Genomic DNA, 19,490 nt, shown 5'->3' on the forward strand with positions numbered 1-19,490 from the left:
CTCACACATACTGAGAGCTAACAAAAAGCATGAACGCGTTCAGCTACTTATTTTCCAGGCCATGTCGGATAAATCGGCTGTGTCTTTTCAAACATGATGGGCGGATAAGAGCGAGGGGCTGATTACATATCCCAGGTTAGGGCAACGTCAATTCTTCAAATTGTATCCGAAATCTACAAATTACCTAACAACATTTTTTTTTCATTGATTACATAAAGTATATAGTATATATACATAACATAAACAGCCTATATACGTCCCACTGCTGGGCACAGGCATCTCCTCAATCAACCGAAGGGGGCATATATACACAGGGAGCAGTATATATACATAGATAGGTATATTCGATAAATTATCACTCTTCTAAAAATAGAGCTAGATCTTACTAGTTATTTTTTTAAAATAATGCAATAAAAGTTAAAATTTAAAACAACTCGAATGTTGTTTGTATGAATTTATCTATAAAGACGTTTGTAGATAAATTCATACAAATACAAACAAAACTAACACAAAACGCTAAACGTACTTTACGATAGTCGTAAAGCTGATTAATTCCATATATTCACATCATCATTAACGTCTCCACTGCTGGGGCACGGGCCTTCCCTATGGATGGATAGGGAGTTCGGGCCTTAAACCATCACGCGGGCCCAGTGCGAATTGATGGTTATTAACGACTGCTAATGCAGCCGGGACCAACGGCTTAACGTGCCTTCCGAAGCACGGAGGAGCTCGAGATGAAAACTTTTTTTTTGTGGTCACCCATCCTATGACCGGCCTTTGCGAAAGTTGCTTTACTTCAACAATCGCAGACCGAGCGCGTTAACCGCTGCGCCACCGAGCTCCTCCGCCTAATATAATCCGTTGCCTAAGATAGTAAGTAACAATAACAGTTCCCTAGGATTAAATACTTCGACGACTAGTCGCGTGAACTACATCTGCTTGAGTTAACTCCAATAAACTTTCATAGAATATTAAATTCCTATGGTAAGAAGACAAAACATTGAAAATATTCTTAGTAACTAAATATACTTTTTACAGAAATATTGGTTTAATTTTTTAGTAAGCGTAATAATAATTAATTTACTTCGAAACAAACCGAGAACTCAATTTGTAGATTAACAAAATACTTGGTGAAATTACTTATAATGTACCGTGTACGTTAATTACGTACCTACTTCTCTTCTTTTGTTTTCTTTTGTGCACGATTTTATACACAGTGTGTACAAAAGAAAATTAAAGACGTAGCACTTAAGCGCTTTTGATGGGGTACAGAGAATGAGTATAAGGTGTAGAGGTAAACCATCTTTGGCACATTTTAGTAAGAATCACCCGATAGTCCGAAAAATATAACATAAACAGCCTATATACGTCCCACTGCTGGGCACAGGCCTCCCCTCAATCAACCGGAGGGGGTATGGAGCATACTCCACCACGCTGCTCCACTGCGAAATATCCTGCGTAATATCACTCAAAAATATACATACATAAAATATGAATTCCGTTCTTCATGGGTGCAGTTTACTATTTTTTCACTTTAAAGTCATAAGACAGAGTGTTCTTTTAAAATCAAAAGCCCAAGATCTAACCATTATGTCTGGAAATCTCGGCGTTACGAGGTTAAGTAGGTTAGTGCGTGGTCATCACATAAGCTAAGTTAGACAGAGGTCTTATAGAGTTTTTAATATGTAACTCTGACACCGGGGTTGGTGATAGTAGTCACAACCCGAGAAGAAGAAGAATACGGATTGAACATTTTATTTGAAAGTTTATGAAATGAAAATTACACATTCTTCTTGATGATCATTATTTCTTCGGAACTGTCGTGCATAAAATAAGCGCCGTTGATTGAATGTAATTGAAGTGGAGGCTAACAAAGACCATACACAATTAGTGCGCTTCATAACGCAGACACTTGTCCCCAATGAACGTGGTATTTCAAGGCTGATAATAGTCGTTACTACTGAACGAAACTGGCTGCAGTCGCATTCTAATTGTCTATTTCTAGATACGTTCGCCTTTCTTGTAGTATCTCTCTCTCTCTCTCTCTCTATTTAAGAGCTGCGCTCTTGTCGGTGGAGTAACCGCCATTCCACTCTTCTTCCCGCCAAAACCTTCACCTTCCGATACGTCACGACCTGCACCTTCTCTCCTCTGCACCTTTTCTTCTTTTCTTTTTCTTCTTGTAGTCTAATTACGTATAATAATAATATCACATCGCGCATAACGTCAAATTAGTCAAAAGAACGTAGACAAATGCTATAAAGGCTTAAAGAAGTGCTAGTTTTCACAGTAGGCTGTGAACAAAGGCAAAAGTGCATAAACCCTGCTTTATTCAGTAACTGGAGATATTGTAGCGATATAAAGGAGGACATACCATAATTTTAGCATATCACCCGCGACCGGCCGGAAAACAGATCCCAAAGAGTAGATAGTAGATACCATTGTATTTAAGTTTATAAATTACGTAATACAAACTGGATTATAAAAAAAGAAAGGAAAACATGAAACAGTAGGACTAGGGCCCTGTGCTCGGAGGTTTTCTGGCCACGTCTTTCCCTCAGCGTTACAGATTCCGATGTGATGGTAGTTTTACAGCTAGTCACATAATATGTAATTTAATTTTTGACGTTCAAAAAGCGGTGACTATGTAAGCCAATTTTGAAAAATTTATATTTTTGAATTTGAATTTTTGAAGATTTGTGGTTTTAGGCAAGTTTTTAGTAGAAAGACATACTGAGTTTTCTAGTATGTGAACTCTATTTGAGATCAAGGGGGTTGAAAAGGCTATATCAAACCAATTTGTCTAAAAAAGCAATACTGCTATTTGATATTTGTTTGCATTGCGCTCTTTCTTTTACATGCTTTTTTAGATAAATTGCTTCAATGTGGCCTTTTTTAAAACCCGTAAATAAAATAAAAAAAGTCTTTTCGTAAGGCGAGTATATCTAATATAAAAATGAATCGCAAAATTAAGTCCTCTACATCTACCTAGCAATATCTCCTTTCACAGAGTCTGCTTAAAATCGCAAAATGTGTTGGTAAGCTCATAACTCAACAACGCCTTGATCAATTTGGCCAATTCTTTTTTTTTTAAATGTTCGTTGAAGTCCAAGGATGGTTTATACGGTCGAATATTTGTCGGAAAAACCCTAAAAACAGCCCTTTTCTTTTTCCCATAGAAACGTTTTCTAACTAAAACGTACAGTCAATTTGAGCTTTATTGTTATTGTAAAAAGTTCATATTCAAATTCAAAAATATCTTTATTCATTAGGTAACATAGTTACACTTTGAATCGTCAATTTTTACATAATATATTGCAAGCACTCACTGTTGTCTAAGCAATGTAGGTGTGTTCCTTATCAATCATCATCATCATCAGCCCATTAACGTCCCCACTGCTGGAGCACGGGCCTTCCCTATGGATAGATAGGGAGATCGGGCCTTAAACCATCACGTGGGCCCAGTGGAGATAGATGGTTATTAACGACTGCTAATTCAGCCGGGACTAACGGTTTAACGTGCCTTCCGAAGCAAGGAGGAGCTCGAGATGAAAACTTTTTTTTTGTGGTCACCCATCCTATGACCGGCCTTTGCGAAAGTTAGCGCGTTAACCGCTGCGCCACCGAGCTCCTCAAAGGTGTGTTCCTGCTACATTATAAATCTTTTTGACAGGACAAAGTCTGTCGGGTCAGCTAGTAATATAATTACTTACTAAGTAATACGTTGATGACGTAGAGTATAGCACCATTCAGTAATAAAATACTCAGATAAAGTTTCAAATCCAAAGAGATATAATCAGTGATAATTGTACAGACGTTTTAATTTAACCATACTTGGTAATTTATTGCAGGCTCAAAATTAAATTAATTTATGATATTGTCATTAACTGAATGTATAATAAAATTGCTTATCAGAATTTATTTATATCCATGATTGCACACAGTTATTTTTAGCTTCTGTGAATATAAATAACAGGGATTACACTATGTGATAATTCATTTCTAGTGAGTCTGATAATTCCTATTCATGATAAATTATTATGACAAAATTATAGTGACGTCACCTATAATGAAGTGGCTATTCATGTTTGTCGCTGGGATACAATAATGACACTTAGAGACTTATAATAGGAGAACATTTTGAGTACGCGAAGGAGTAGGTATTAAACCTAAATTTTTGCGGAGAGTCGGTTGTCGGATTGTCGATCGTAGGGTTTTAATTCTAAGGTCAATACCGACTTCAGCAGCGTGGTGACAGATATTTTTCAGCCGACAGAAGCCACTGACACAGGTATTGTAAAATAATACAAATGTATAATTGAAATTAATTATGTAGGTTCAATGAAAAACGATTATTGTGATGGTGCTCTATTATTATATTATCACTATCGCGTTGGCTTTATTAAAGTTTAAACAACGTAATTATTATAATGATAATAATTACGTTAACCGTATGCCAACAAATCGTGGTAAATCAATCGCCAATATAATAATATTTCCATATTAATTTATAGGATTATACTGTGTTCTATACAGTTAATGCAGAGCATGGGTCAAAATATATTTACTGATGACAAGAACAGTATGAAAAGATTTCAAAGTTCTTTATTACGTGAAGTTATGCTTTCATATCCATCTTAAGATTTTGTATCTAAAACGGCTGCAAGTTATTCTAGTAGGATCTTGTAGTTCTTTCGTTCCGGTCTTTTACGAATTTCCGGCATTATGTTTATGTGAAATTTCTTAAAAAAGCAGTGAAGCAGAGTGGTTGAATGTTCTGAATAATTCAACTGGATAAAAAAACTATTATGACTTTATAGTGGGACCTCTTAAGCAAACCTTGTTAATTACACAATAATTGCTAGACTAGCGAGAGCCCTCAAGTTAAACAAGTTGTGGTTGCTAGGGATGCAAGTTGACAACGTACGGTGCCAACAATGACCGGAAGACTAGGGTATTTTGACCTTTCTTGTGAACGTGGAAGGGTCTTTAAAATAAATATTGTTGAAGAGTTGGAAAAGATTATCGAACAACCAACTTATAAACACACTTACAAATAAGGAAAGACAGAAAGAAAAAAAATATTCGACATAACATAAATTAACTTCATCATCATCATCAACAGCCCATTAACGTCCCCACTGCTGGGGCACGGGCCTTCCCTATGGATAGATAGGGAGATCGGGCCTTAAACCATCACGCGGGCCCAGTGCGGATTGATGATTATTAACGACTGTTAATGCAGCCGGGACCAACGGCTTAACGTGCCTTCTGAAGCACGGAGTCGCTCGAGATGAAAACTTTTTTTTTGTGGTCACCCATCCTATGACCGGCCTTTGCAAAAGTTGCTTAACTTCAACAATCGCAGACCGAGCGCGGTTACCGCTGCGCCACCGAGCTCCTCAATATAACTTATTTAGAGGTAATTAAATAACTTAATAATTATTATACTTAAGACCGGAACGGTTTCAGCTCAGCAATTGTCACAGCCTAGCAGTAGCTAGCTAGACTATAACGCTGATTTACGACGCCGCTGACGCTGATTTTTTATTTTATTTGGAAACGTACAATGTAATATCTACACCTACATATTTCAGTTTACCTACCCTACTTTTGTACTATCGTATTTAAAAAATAGAAACGTAGCTATAAGTAATACACTCTGAGAATAATTTAATTTATAGACTTTACGATGTTATGACTTACTTCTTCTAGTCACTGAGCGAAAATAACGTAACATAAAGTCCTGATCATATTAGCGACAATCAAGCGAGCACGTACGCTAGCCTTTGAATACCTACAATACCTATAATATAATGTGAACTGGTAGAAACACACCAAGGCGAAAAGGCAATCCACGACTCAAAGGTTTCGTGAAGCAGAAACAATCAATTAACTAAGTAATAGATTTTATGTGGTAGCGAGTTAAATCGTATACATTTGTTCTGTTGTCCTGGTAGACGCGACTAAAAAGACTGAAACATCGGGCAGACACTAGCTCGAGGGTGTAAAATGATTATTTTTTCCAGAAACAGTTTTCATAGTGTGAAAAGTCACGCGCGGTTGGCGTTGGATTTTATTACCCAAAATTGTGAGCATAACGCGATGCACAGTGGAGTGGTGGCAAATTCTCTCTGATCGTAGACGCTTCAGCAGTTAGACCTTTATTATCACTCCTAGCATCATTACTTTATTATACTGTGCCCGCAGTGCATCAGCGTGGAGTTATAGTCATATCATCAGTTGATTGAGAGGAGGCCAGTCCAACAGCAGTGGGGCTGCTTATGTTTTGTATACTTTGCCGGCATAGCCAGTATTAGTCGGGTACTAAGCGTAATAGTGTGTTTCTACTCTTGGTAAGATGTCTGGAATAGTAAATGTGGGATCTCTTTGAGAAGCGAGTTCTATCTTATGTTACTACATAGTTACACCATCAGGTAAGGTTGTGATTGAACGTGTGCCTTTTATTAGGTATATCTAACTGTCAGCTTTACTGTATTTTATGTAATGGGATTTTCAAGTTCTGTTAGCCAAATAGGGCCCACCACAGCAACGAAGTAATAAAATGAATCGCAGATACAACTTTGACGATAATAATGATGATGACTATTATTTTGATTAAGTAAATGTAGCAAATACAATAATCATTGACTCACACGTGCCGCCCCAGCCGAAGTATCCGCAAGCGTAGGTGAGCAGCACCCCCCCGGACAGCATGAGGAGGCTCCGTATAGTGGGCGAGTACACATCGTTGTGCTGCGGGATGAAGTCCACCAACACCCCCCAAAACACCCCCATGCCAATACCCACAAATATCGCCAGCAACGCCTGCCAAATTAAAAAAGCAAAAACTTTGGAATGATTTCAATCCGAAGTTTTTAATTAGGTTAATTATGCATGAATCTGTGGGCTACAGTCTTGGCAATCAGAATTAAAGTTGTAATGAATGGGGTGACAAGAAGGAACGATAAGTATTCATTTTAAATGGTCAAGAAGCTTGATAGTAATTTCGTGCTAGCACGTGTTCGCCAGTTAACATTTATTAATGTTTCCTAAGTTGAGATTTTAATGCTCTTATTATCTTTAGTTCTGCATTTGTCGCATTACTCCTACAATGCAGACTACTAAGTAGAGACATTAAGGATATTACTTAATGTAAGCATAAATGTGCGCCATACTGGGGTTGATGAACTTTTGTTTATGTAAGAATAAGTAATATTTTTCGCTTTAAAACAAAAGTGGGTTGCAAATGTACTATCTCATACAATGGAATTTAATATAAATACGTAGTCATATTTTGTTGATTTCGGTAATTTATTTGACGTGACGTTCTGTATTTTTTTCAGACGACATTTATTGTTATACATTCTCCATTTATAACAACAAAATTTACAAAAATGACGTTTTCACAGGATGCGGCGTTAGTTTCGATTATGGCCACGTGCCAAAAGATCGTTGTCGCTCTATTAAAAAACAAAAATTATGATAATCACAGTGATAATTGTGCAACATTCTTAATAGACAAATTTGGTACCTTTACTATTCTATATACTGGAGGCGATGGGTAGAATATAGCTGCGTTGATGACACCGAACATGCCTTCAGTGAAGGCAGTGTCGAGGCCTCCAGCGTTGGCCACCAGCTGAGCTATCTGGTTCTTGGCTCCGAGTCCTCGAGCGCTCAGCGCCATCGCTGTAGGCACCACTACTGCTGGCGATACCGACGCTAAAATCGATCCTAAGTGTAAACCTGCCAAACAATCACATAACAAAAACTATAAAATAGATTTTTTGACATAGCTTATTTTAGATTTGTCGCACATTTCATTACCTACATGACTGGACAAATGAGGAGCTTTGTACCGGGTGAGAGCCCCACCCGGTACAAAATTTACGACAACAGGCCTGAGGATGCTTAGTTGGGAGCAAACCGCCGCTCAAGGCGTCGTCTGAGATTAATAATTGAAAGAATTAATAATTTAAAACATGAAATTTACTATGGAATGGTTTTGTGGAAGTATAAAGAAAGATAAATTAATGAAAATATTAGTGTTTTTTTTTTTCATTATTTTCAGTTTAATTATGCGTGGTCACAACGGAGGATTCAAAAAAAAGCAAACTTTATTTAATAAATTTAATTATAAAGGAATTACAATACAATAGACGTGATAATTGTCCGATATTAGGTACAAGAATGTCAGAACACGAGGAATGAAATTCGATGTGGCGATTGCTGTCGTCATGTGGCACGTTGACGGGACACGTTCCCACGCGTCAGCAGTTTACTTGTGCATGTTGAAATTGAGGACGATGCTTATACAGCGATGTGCATACGTTAAGGGTGCGTAACACCTCCCCCCGTAGAACAGCGAGTATTGAAGACTTTCGTCGTAAATTGAGCTGGGGGATGATCCGAGCCAACCCTTGGGATGGCGTAAATTGGTTGCGGCTGCAGTTCGATTTCTTCAAAGTTTTCTTGCTTGCTTTTGTCTTGTTTCAGATGGTACTTGCGATATGCTAAGCAGCTAATGAGTGCGCATGCACTTATTATCACAACGTACATTGGTAAAGTAGTGTGATAAAGGCTGTAACCGTTGTCCCTGTAGGGTTTCACAAGTGATTGCTGAGTTATTTTGGAGTTGACTTTATGTAATTGGTCCAGGTTGATTGATTTTAACTTGAATGATGGGGTTTGTTGCGTCCCCGTGGTTTCTTTAGGCAGGTCCATAATTTGCATTGCTTGACCTTTCAGACGATCCTTGGTATTTGAAATCACAAATTCTGTTGTCTCGACGTAACATCGATGAGGGATGATGATGAGATAGCTGCCCTGAAGTGTCTTGTGTAAATCTTGTCCGCAGGATAGGTGAACATTTGTTGAGGTAGGGAAGTTGGCAGTATAATGTTTGTCGTCAAGTTTCTCGAATGCTGAATTTTCTAGTGAGACTGTGGTCGGTATGCATGTTACAGTTATTTGCTGGGTAGTGATGAGTTGGTGAATACAGTCCTGAGGTGTGCGGCGTTGCAGTTTCCTATCCTCTTCACACAGGTATCCCTTGCTTGTCCTCGGGCATTCCGCTTGTAGGTACTTGAAATCTTTCAGGTATATTGCAAGGAATGGAGAGCGGGGTATAAGGATTTCATGGTCTTTATTGGGTACGATAGATAATTTATAAAGATTATATACTTGAGATAGAATAATCGGGAATTTATATATTATAACAATCTCATCCTTTGAGTAATAAGAGCCTAATTTCATAATATCGTAATACTCTCTGATATCTAGATCGATTATACTTTGTTTGCCGTATAAGTTATGTAGCTTGTTAATCATAGACTTTATTTCTTTTATACCTATAACGGAATGGTGAGTGGTTGAAGTTTTAATAAAAGCTAATATGTTTTGTAATTTTGTTATTTCTGATGATATAGAATCTACATTATCACCTAAAATAACAAGTGCTTGTGCAAGATGTGCGTATTTTACCAGATCATTTTCTTTGGTTGCTATACTTTGACTAATTTTGTTCATTAATGTTTGAATTTGATTCTGATTGGCTACAACACTATCGATTATTTTTGAATACTGAGACGTCCAATTTTTAGTTAAACTAACATGGCTGTTGAATTCAGTTATTAACTCATTTTCTTTATTTTGTAACGATTTTATAGCTCTATCATAATGTAAGGCATCCGCGTAATCAAGATTGCCGGTTATACTCTTTATTACCGAGCCTAGACCATCCACGAGACCTCTTTTTATACGATTCGATTCAAAAGTTTGTAAATGCTCAAGTACTTTATGGAGTTTAAGTTCTAGGTAGGCTATGTGGGGTTCGAATAGGGATGAAGTTCTATTATTAAGCTCGGGGCTGAAATTATCTATTTGGTTAATTATTTCATAAATTTTACTTTGAAGGTCCTGTAAGTTTATATGTTGCACAAAAGAGTGATAGTGGGAAATGATTCTAGTGGGGCCTAAATTGAAGGGTAATACACCTGGACCATTGCTAAGGTTTTCAAGGATTATTTCCTGCATTAACGCCGGCTGCAGAAGTAGATGAAGTACCAGGAGAGTCCTGCAACAATTGGGCACTTTTAGGAACTCTTTTTAGACGGGATTTCGCTATTGGGCCTTTCTTTTTCCTTGTATATATGTGAATCGGGAGATCCGCCATTACTATGTCCTTGGTATATCTAGGGGCTATTTTTTGTCGGGTAGCGACTGGATTACGTATGAAAATCTGTTGCTCGGGTGAATACTCCACTTCGGTCTGTCTATTCTTATTTCGGGAATCTGTCAAGTCTTTACGTAGGGTCGTGCATGAATCCTGAATAAAATCGTAAGCTTTAATCATTCTAAGCTTGTGGTCTGTCATGTACTGCTGTAACAGGTGCGTGGAGAGATCTATGTCGAAGGGGTCACGAGGGTCGAAATGTCCTGTAACTACTTCAATCGGTTTACACTTCGTAAAACTATGTATGGTATTGTTATAGGCTAGTATTGCATAAGACATTAAATTGACTACGGAATTATTTTTTTGTTCGAGTTTTAGAATTCTAAGGTGTTCCAGTATTGTTGAGTGGAACCTCTCAACCATGCCATTTTCATTGGGTGTATGGGGTGCTACTCTATGGTGCTGTATCTTGTGGAGCCTTGTAAATTCTGCAAAGAGTTGGTTACTAAATTCAGGACCGTTATCAGTCACTATAGTTATAGGTATACCATGATGTGTACAAAACTTAAGTAGTGCCTGAACTACGCTGATTGCTGTTCCGTCCCTTAAATAATAAGCTTGAGCGTACTTTGAAAAAGCATCTACAATCGTTAAATATTTTTCACACTGTATGGTAAGAAGATCTAAGTGGACCAATTCAAAAGGTTTGCTAGCGGGTGGAACCAATTGAAATTTTTGTTTTATGGGGTTGCGATCATACTTCGCCTGACCACAGATTGTACATTCATTTATAAATTTTGTGATATGCTCGCGCATTTTCGGCCAATAGTACTTGTGAGACAAAGCCAGGTAGCATTCGGTGATACCACGATGGTTGGTTTTGCCGTCGTGGTATTTGTTAATGATCTCTTGCTGTCTTAAGTATTCCCTAACATTTTCTAGTTCATTTTTGGTTAACCATAAATTCATCGCCGAGTTTTTGAATGCGCCCTGTATTATGGGAATTATTTTATACATTTCTTCGGGTGGATTAATTATTAGACCTGTCTTAATTTTTGGGTGAACGTACTCTTTAATCGCACTAATGACGTCATCCTCGAGGTTAGATTGTGACAATTGAATAGACGTCCGCGTATGAGTCTCGAATGGTTTCGTTACAGTGGTTCTCCCTTTAATGTCGCCTACTACGGTAAGTATGATTTGTTTAGTAAATTTATTTAGGGGTTCATCCGTAATCGGAACCTCTAATATGGGGTTTTCATTGTCGGTATGAACAGTCATAGTCCTGGATTCACCCGCAGAATTTGGAGCGGTTAGAGTTCTAGAGTCATTTAAAGAAGGTGGTTTTTCCGATGGATTAACTATGATAGAACTTAGCTCATCGTTATTAATCTCAATACGAGACAAGGCGTCTGCATTAGTATTGCATTTGCCTTGCTTATATACTACAGTGTAGTCGTATTCGCTAAGCTTTAGGCGCCACCTAGTAAGCCGTGAGTTGGGCTCTTTAAGGTTCATTATCCATTGTAGTGGCTTGTGGTCTGTAATGATCTTAAACTTACGACCAAACAAATACGGTCTAAAGTATTTGGTAGCCCACACAATGGCTAAGAGCTCCTTCTCGATGGTACTGTAATTTGATTCGCTGGAATTAAGAGTCCTGGAGGCATATGCAATTGGTTTGTCGGACCCTATTGCACCCTGTGACAATACTGCTCCTATGGCCACATTAGACGCGTCCGTTGTTAATAGAAATTCCTTTGTAAAATCCGGGTATTGCAGTACGGGATCATTGGTAAGCAATGTCTTGCAGTGTTCGAAACAGTTGATATAGGGTTGATCTAGAGTTATTTTAGATCCTTTCTTTAGGCACTGAGTAAGTGGTTTTGTGAGGCGTGCAAAATCAGGGATGAATTTCCTATAATATCCCAGTAATCCAAGGAAACGTTTTATTTCGGTTGGTGTCTTGGGAAGGGGGTAGTTTTTAATGGCTGTAATTTTGTTAGGATTTGGTTTAACACCATCTCCGCAGATGACATGACCTAAGAATTCGGTTTCCAACTTCAGAAATTCAGACTTATCCATCTGGATTTTGAAGTTAGATTCTCGTAATTTCTTAAACACCTTTTCCAAGTTTATTATATGCTCCTAAAGGGAGGTACTGAAGACGATTATATCGTCGAGATATACTAGGCATACTTCGTTTTGGAGATCTTTTAAAACATTGTCCATTACCCTTTGAAAGGTTGATGGTGAGTTTTTTAGGCCCATGGGCATTCTGAGAAACTCATAATGCCCATTTTCGACATTGAATCCGGTTTTGTGGATGTCGTTGGGGTCCATCTCCACCTGGTAAAAGCCACTTGCTAGGTCAAGGGTGGTGAAGTATTGACACTTGCCGAGTTTGTCTAGTACGTCTGAGATATTGGGTATCGGATATTTATCGTCGATAGTTTTCTCGTTAACCTTCCTAAAATCCACAACAAGGCGCCATTTCACTTTACCGGAAGCGTCAGCCTTTTTGGGTACTATCCAAATAGGAGAGCTCCAGGCAGAATCTGAAGGTCTTATAATGTTCTGATCAAGCATTTTCCCTATCTGATCTCTGACTTCCTGTCTATGGATATAGGGATATCTGTAGGTTTTCGTGTGCACTGGAATTTCATCTGTCGTTTTTATTTTATGTTTTATCTTATTGGTGAATGTTAAATGTTCGCCATCAAGATAAAACACATCAGCGTACTGTGCACAAAGATTACGTAGGTTAGCGACTTCTTCCGCGTTAAGATGTTCAGTACGAAGTCGTGACAATACTTTTTCAACGCGATCTGAGCAGATTTCAGTAGTTTCACATTCTGTGTTGAATATTTCAGCTGAAACCGGACGATCCATAGAAAATATGACGTCATTAGATGAGGTATTTGTAACCTCTACCCAACCACGATTATTTTTTACTTCAGTTAGGCACTCTGAGATGAGGCAGTTGCATATTGTTTGGCTGGTAATTAATACATCCCCGTTTTGACTATTTATAGGCAGTCTAGCTAATTTAGATGATTGAGCAGGAATTATTTCTTCATATAAATTAGTGTTTCGGGAATCGTACATTTGTATTGGGATTTTAGAGTTGCGGGTTGTTAACATTTTGCTTTTAAGATCTATATTAGAGTCCCATATGTCAAGTAAATCAAATCCTAGAAGGCCGTCAAAATAGTTATGGAAATCATATACGAATAGGGTGATGTCACCCTGTTCCTTAAACTCAGGAAAGCATGGTAGAGTTATAGAGTAGTCATTCTTACTTGTTGCGTGTACATTTGTCACTTCGAAAGGGTCGTAATTTAGGGGTATGTGATTAAAATATTTTTCAACTGCTTGTGGACTAATGAATGACTGATTAGCTCCTGTATCGATTAGAAATTTTAAAGGGGGATTGCTAATTTGTATGTAGCCGAGTTGCCTCTGAATATGAAAGTTGACCTCTATTTTGGCTTTTCTGATTTGGCACTCTCCTGAAAATTTTCATCATTGCAGGAGGAATTTGGAGCTACACTCTCAACTGCTTGGGTGTCTGCATGAGGATACTGTTCATTGTCGTAGTAATAAACAGGGTACTGTTCATGGTTCGAATAATCTTGTTGGTAGTACTCAGGATAGTCATAGTTGTAGTCGTAATCGTAATGAGCTTCATAGCCATAATCACACATCTCGTTAAAATTCATCTCACGCGTCTTGAAGTAATTGCTCGGAGGCGGGTTACCGAATTTCCTCCAGTCATGTCCGCCAGCACCCGTAGGGGGTAAAACCTTAGGAGTGTAATGACTTACACCGCTCATCGGACGCGCAGCATTAAAGTTAGAGAATTGCTGCGGTTGTGGCCTAGGCGGCATCCTGAACGTGTTGTTTTGGGGGTTGTAGTTCGGCGGAGGGGCGCGGAACATCATTTGTGTGCGAGAAGGACCGCGTGGTAGTTGCAATTGGGGTGGTATATTAGGTTTCCAGGCTTGAAAAGGTTGCAATTGTATAGGCGGTTGTCGCGAGGGGCCAGGTAAGTTAAATATCGGCTGCCTTGATGGACCAGGCGTACCGAAAGCAGGTAATTTTTGCGCGAAGTTATTTAGGGGTAGGTTGGTATTAGCATTGAAAGTTTGTTCCTTCCACCCGTTCCTACTAACCCCTTCGTTACGCTGTTGCATATACAGGGTATTCAGCTCATCTTGAACGTACACTAGCGCCTGTTCCAGTGTGGAGGGACGCATACAACGAATCTTAGACCCAAGGGGATCTTTCAAACCGCGTAAGTACGCTTGCAGAGTTAGCTTTTGGTATAGAGTGCGTTTTGCCTCAACGGTGGTAGTGACAGTTTCATGAAGACTAATATACGTCATTATAGTGCTAAGCAAAGATCGACAACGCTCGTAAAACTCTTGCGGGGTATTTGATCCTTGAGTCTGTAGAGACAAATCATTATATAAAGCGGTCTCGTCGCGATGATCGGCGAAGTTATTGATTAACGCGCTCCGTATCCCGTTCCAGTTCTCTGGTAGCCCATTAGAATTGATCAACCTAGCCGCGTGCCCTGTGACTTTATTTAGTATGCCATTTATAAGAGCTTGATTAGCTAATTCATGCCCCGGTCCTACCCTAAAATGAGCCAGAACAATTTGATCACACAAGTTAATGAAGCGGGTTAAAATGTGGGGGTTGCCGTCAAACTCAGGCAACATTCTGAGTGACTTGTAAATGACATCAACGTCGTCGTGAGCCATCGTGCTTTCTAAACCTCTTTGTTCGTCCATACAATTATTCCTACTGGATAATCTATTATTATCCCCTACCCTAACGTTACGTGATTCTCTCGGATGAAAAATTTTTACGATTAATTATTATATCGGTTACACATAAATATATATCTATAATACAGAGAATGTAAAACACACACAGTATAAAATATAAGAAAGAAGAATTAGAATAAAACTAAATAAAAATTATATAGGACTAAGGAAAGCAAGGAATTGAAAGATTCAAGACACTTACAGCATTCTTCAAGTTTCTTTCTTCTGACGAATCAATGTCTGGATTCACCTCAGCTGGAGCCACGCGTAGATTCAGGATATTCGCTTCGGCGACTTGATAGCCACAGGAACGGTCGCACGCAGCACAGGTTTCGATGTTCGGAAATCTTCTAAGAAGCGCGAACCGATCCCGAATATCCTACCGACTGCGCCAATTATGCGTGGTCACAACGGAGGATTCAAAAAAAAGCAAACTTTATTTAATAAATTTAATTATAAAGGAATTACAATACAATAGACGTGATAATTGTCCGATATTAGGTACAAGAATGTCAGAACACGAGGAATGAAATTCGATGTGGCGATTGCTGTCGTCATGTGGCACGTTGACGGGACACGTTCCCACGCGTCAGCAGTTTACTTGTGCATGTTGAAATTGAGGACGATGCTTATACAGCGATGTGCATACGTTAAGGGTGCGTAACAGTTTCATCCTTTTGCGACGGAAAATTCTATTTGATATCAACTCAGAATCATTGCCTGACTCATCCCTCCAATTTTTCATTACGATGTCACTATCACCCGGCATAGATACCTATAATACTCTCAATTGAAAACTTACATATTCAGGAAGCAGGAAGAAATAAATACGCAAAAAGGAATATCCGTTCTTTTTACGTGACTTTTGTTGATTTTCCTCTGACGGCATTCAGTACTTGACCGATCTAATGAAATGCGCTAAGAGCTCTCAACTGGTACTTTCGATCATTCTGTACCTACTTTAAGAAAACTGTGACGACTATAGCTCTATAACATTGGGGAATGTCGTACAAAAATTGTATAATATTCTTATAATAACACTATAGTTTACTTTTATAGAACCATTATTTGCGTATTTCATGCATATTTTATACTCCACAAAAGTATAAAGGTCGGTATGGGATAATCCATCTCTCGTGGCTTCAGTACCGTATATATCGTAGATAATCCTAAAATACGGTCTCATGCAATAGAACTTATAACTTAGATTATAATATAAGTCATATTGTTATTCAACTCCATTTGCTAGTGGTATTATCGGTCAGGTCTCGCTCCACGAACTTTAATCCGGGACTAACGAAATGTCTACAGTATAAAGGAAATCCCGAGAGGTAAGAATACAAGCCAACGAATCGATTTATTAAATACAAGTTTGAAATAGCCAAGGATAAAAATGAGATATTTTGTGCTTCTCTCCAAAGTCGTAGAAAATGTGGTGAAAGGGAAATCATAAACGAAACGATTTCACGACTTTTTCCTATTGTATCTATCCAATTCGAAACCATGGGGATATGAATAGGGTTCTATAATAGTAGTATATAATAGTGTAGTAGTATAGTAGTAGTATTTGGACCACAAAATACCCAGTAGCTTCTTATGGCGAAAATAACTTATGTAATTATGTGCAATTTTCCTTAAATAAGACATCTGGGTACAAATTGTTTAGCCAAGCAGAAAATGTTGGAAACACAGTGGTTTTCACTCACCCCAATACCATGGAAATTCGAGTAGTACGTGAGTGAAGAAGGCCGTAGACAAACACTCGACGATCCAGGGCAGAGTGGCCAATGAAAAAACTTTTACCGAATTATTTTTTATGTAATCCCAGTTCCACCCGAGCGGCCCCTTCGTCAGGATAATTACGGGGTAAATTCGTCTGAAACAAAAAAGTAACCAGTGCTTTGTTCATGTTGATTAAAACTGCTTTTACTTGTCCAGATTGATCGTTTGAGCTTTTATAAATATCATGCATTTATTCGCGGTTGAGCTATAATTTGTTCACGCCGTTTTGCAAACCAGTAAAATAAAAGTTATTGAACACATAATTAGTACACTGTACGTATGCTCTCTGATTAAGCTCTTATAAAGCGCTGGTTAAAGCGGCCTGTGAAACATAATATGTATATACGGGTAATGATCCAATTCAGCCAATATCGTGGAATGAGATTGATGCACTACGAGTGCACAAAATGAGTTATACTATCAAAAATGTTTTTTTTTATGTAGGGACTTTACTAAAATATGTTGAAACTGCAGAGCTAATATTGTTCATTTCAGGATGGGTACATGTCTGTACTCATCGAGGCGAGAGAGTATGCGAATGAGTATATTCTAACTTAATTTCTGCTCCTGCAGTTTTAAGCAATGCACATTTTTAAAAGGTCTACATAACTTAATCACGAACAAAATATTTACTATATCAATTTATTTTGTTTTAGATTAAGCACTGCTTGATGAAGAAGTGCTGTGTCCCGTGGAGAAACACACATTTTTTTTTACGTATTGATCGGGGGATGAATCATAGTATAAAAAAACTAGGTAATATATAAGGTACCATAATGCCTATTGTACTTTTATTGTTTTTTTTGGGTAGGTATTATATTACCTAATAACCTAATGTACGTATACCTAAACCGTATAACCTAACAACCAACCACCTAATAACTAACCTATTATATACCTAATGTATTTTAATATGATTTAAGTGCAATAAAGAGTTTTGTATTGTATTGTAGTGTATTGTATTGTAGTGTATTGTATTGTATTGCATTGCATTGCATTGCATTGCATTGCATTGCATTGCATTGCATTGCATTGCATTGCATTGCATTGTATTGTATTGTATTGTATTGTACCTTAAATGATAATCTATCGTATCAGGAGCTCTATAGTCTAAAAAATTTGGTGGTCCAAAATTTCTGTAGAGCGCCCCGATGAGGGTCATACCCACTACGGGGTTGATTGTGGTATATCGTTCTAATGTATGCCCGAAGACATATCCTGCAGCTACCACTCCGGCCATGTTGAACAGGTTCCTGCCCGGCAGGACTTCGTTTGGGAAGAGGAACCACGTTGTTCCCCATATTGATAATCCTGAAATATCAAATAGAAGTAAATAAACATGTGGAAAAACCAAAAACATAGCACAAAGCTGGCGAGCAGTGGGTGTGTATACTATATACCTTTGAGGTCGGTGTTAAGATCTCCGCTCTAGGTAAGCAAAACGACCGAAGTTTGCAGTAAGGAATAAATCTTTAATCTCGTGGGCTTTACATAGAAAAATGTTACTAAAACACTGTGTCACTGTGTCTGTTAGTGCTAATTAAATTCACAGTATTCATGGCATGGGTTAAATTAAAATCACACTTCCACAATGTTAACAAATCAAAATGAACACACATACAGAACTATATGTATAATGGAAGACTTTGCTACTAATAAATCAATGAGGTTACTGAATGAAATTATACTGATAACATTATGAAAGAAGCTCTGTCCCAACTTGATTGTGCATTTCAATGTAAATACTTATAAAACTTAATTCTAAGACACCAATATGTCTAGATATTGAGATTAATGTATGAACCATGATAGTACATAAAACCATAGTGGAAAAAATCATCACTACGAATTCCATACTCACAACGTTGAAAACGACCTCAGCATTACGAAGTTACCATCCAAATCGCAGTATTATTTGAGTTCCCGGGTGAAATCCCGCAAAGCCCTTATTTTATTAAAACTTCAAGTTTATTTGTGAGTGAGAGACAGAGGGAGGGATGGACAGACTTTTTGTGCAACTGGAAGCAATAACGAAGGAGGAAAATGCGTGAGCAAAACATTGGAATGTAAAATGTACGAAATCTCTTTCAAAAGGGCAATAATTTTGTCGGCTATGTATGTATGTATGTTGTTTGTGCTTAAAGTAAATAGCATGAACATAACATAACAGGGTAAATATAAGTGTAAACGACGTCTGTGGTTCAGTGGTTTGAGCGTTGGGCTCACGATCCGGAGGTCCCGGATTTAAATCCCGGTGGGGACACATCACGAAAATAACTTTGTAATCTCTAGTTTGGTTAGGATATTACAGGCTGAACACCTGAATGTCCGAATGTAAGATGATCGGAACTTCGGAAGGTACGTTAAGCCGTTGGTTCTGGTTACTACTTACTTACTGATGTAAGTTAGTAGTCGTTACATGAGCCGTCAGGGGCCTTTGGTGGCTCAATAGTAAACCTAACACCAGGATTGATGGGACTGGTACTCCACCTCCAACCCAGACGATAGAAATAGAGGAGAGTGAAATATATCCCACTACTAAGCACAGGCCTTCTCTCTAGTAGGACATGGAGCATATATTCCATCGCGTGTGGCATATATTCCACGAGGTGTTTTTATCTCTTAAGCAGTATTTATCTTTTAATTTTCATAGTTATTTGTCATATGTAGGTATAATTTTATGCAATAAGCAT

At 38.1% G+C, this 19,490-nt stretch overlaps 1 protein-coding gene across 6 annotated transcripts in view; it reads right to left on the bottom strand.

The window, feature by feature from the left end:
• LOC126382265 (sodium/hydrogen exchanger 9B2-like) overlaps nucleotides 1-19,490 on the bottom strand; it is a 41,879-nt gene that overhangs the window by 7,910 nt on the left and 14,479 nt on the right. For 5 of the 6 annotated variants that reach the window (XM_050032087.1, XM_050032081.1, XM_050032094.1 and 2 more), the window contains 4 exons: nucleotides 17,871-18,108; nucleotides 16,722-16,891; nucleotides 7,538-7,752; nucleotides 6,660-6,831 (listed from right to left, as the gene is read on the bottom strand). In XM_050032087.1, coding sequence (XP_049888044.1) covers nucleotides 6,660-6,831; nucleotides 7,538-7,752; nucleotides 16,722-16,891; nucleotides 17,871-18,108 — 795 coding nt within the window. Of the gene's footprint in view, nucleotides 1-6,659; nucleotides 6,832-7,537; nucleotides 7,753-16,721; nucleotides 16,892-17,870; nucleotides 18,109-18,658; nucleotides 18,771-19,490 lie in introns of those variants that run through there. The other variant, XM_050032108.1, reaches the window with a different exon arrangement.

This window comes from Pectinophora gossypiella, chromosome 1 (assembly GCF_024362695.1).
Source record: "Pectinophora gossypiella chromosome 1, ilPecGoss1.1, whole genome shotgun sequence".
Classification (NCBI taxonomy): Eukaryota; Metazoa; Arthropoda; class Insecta; order Lepidoptera; family Gelechiidae; genus Pectinophora; species Pectinophora gossypiella.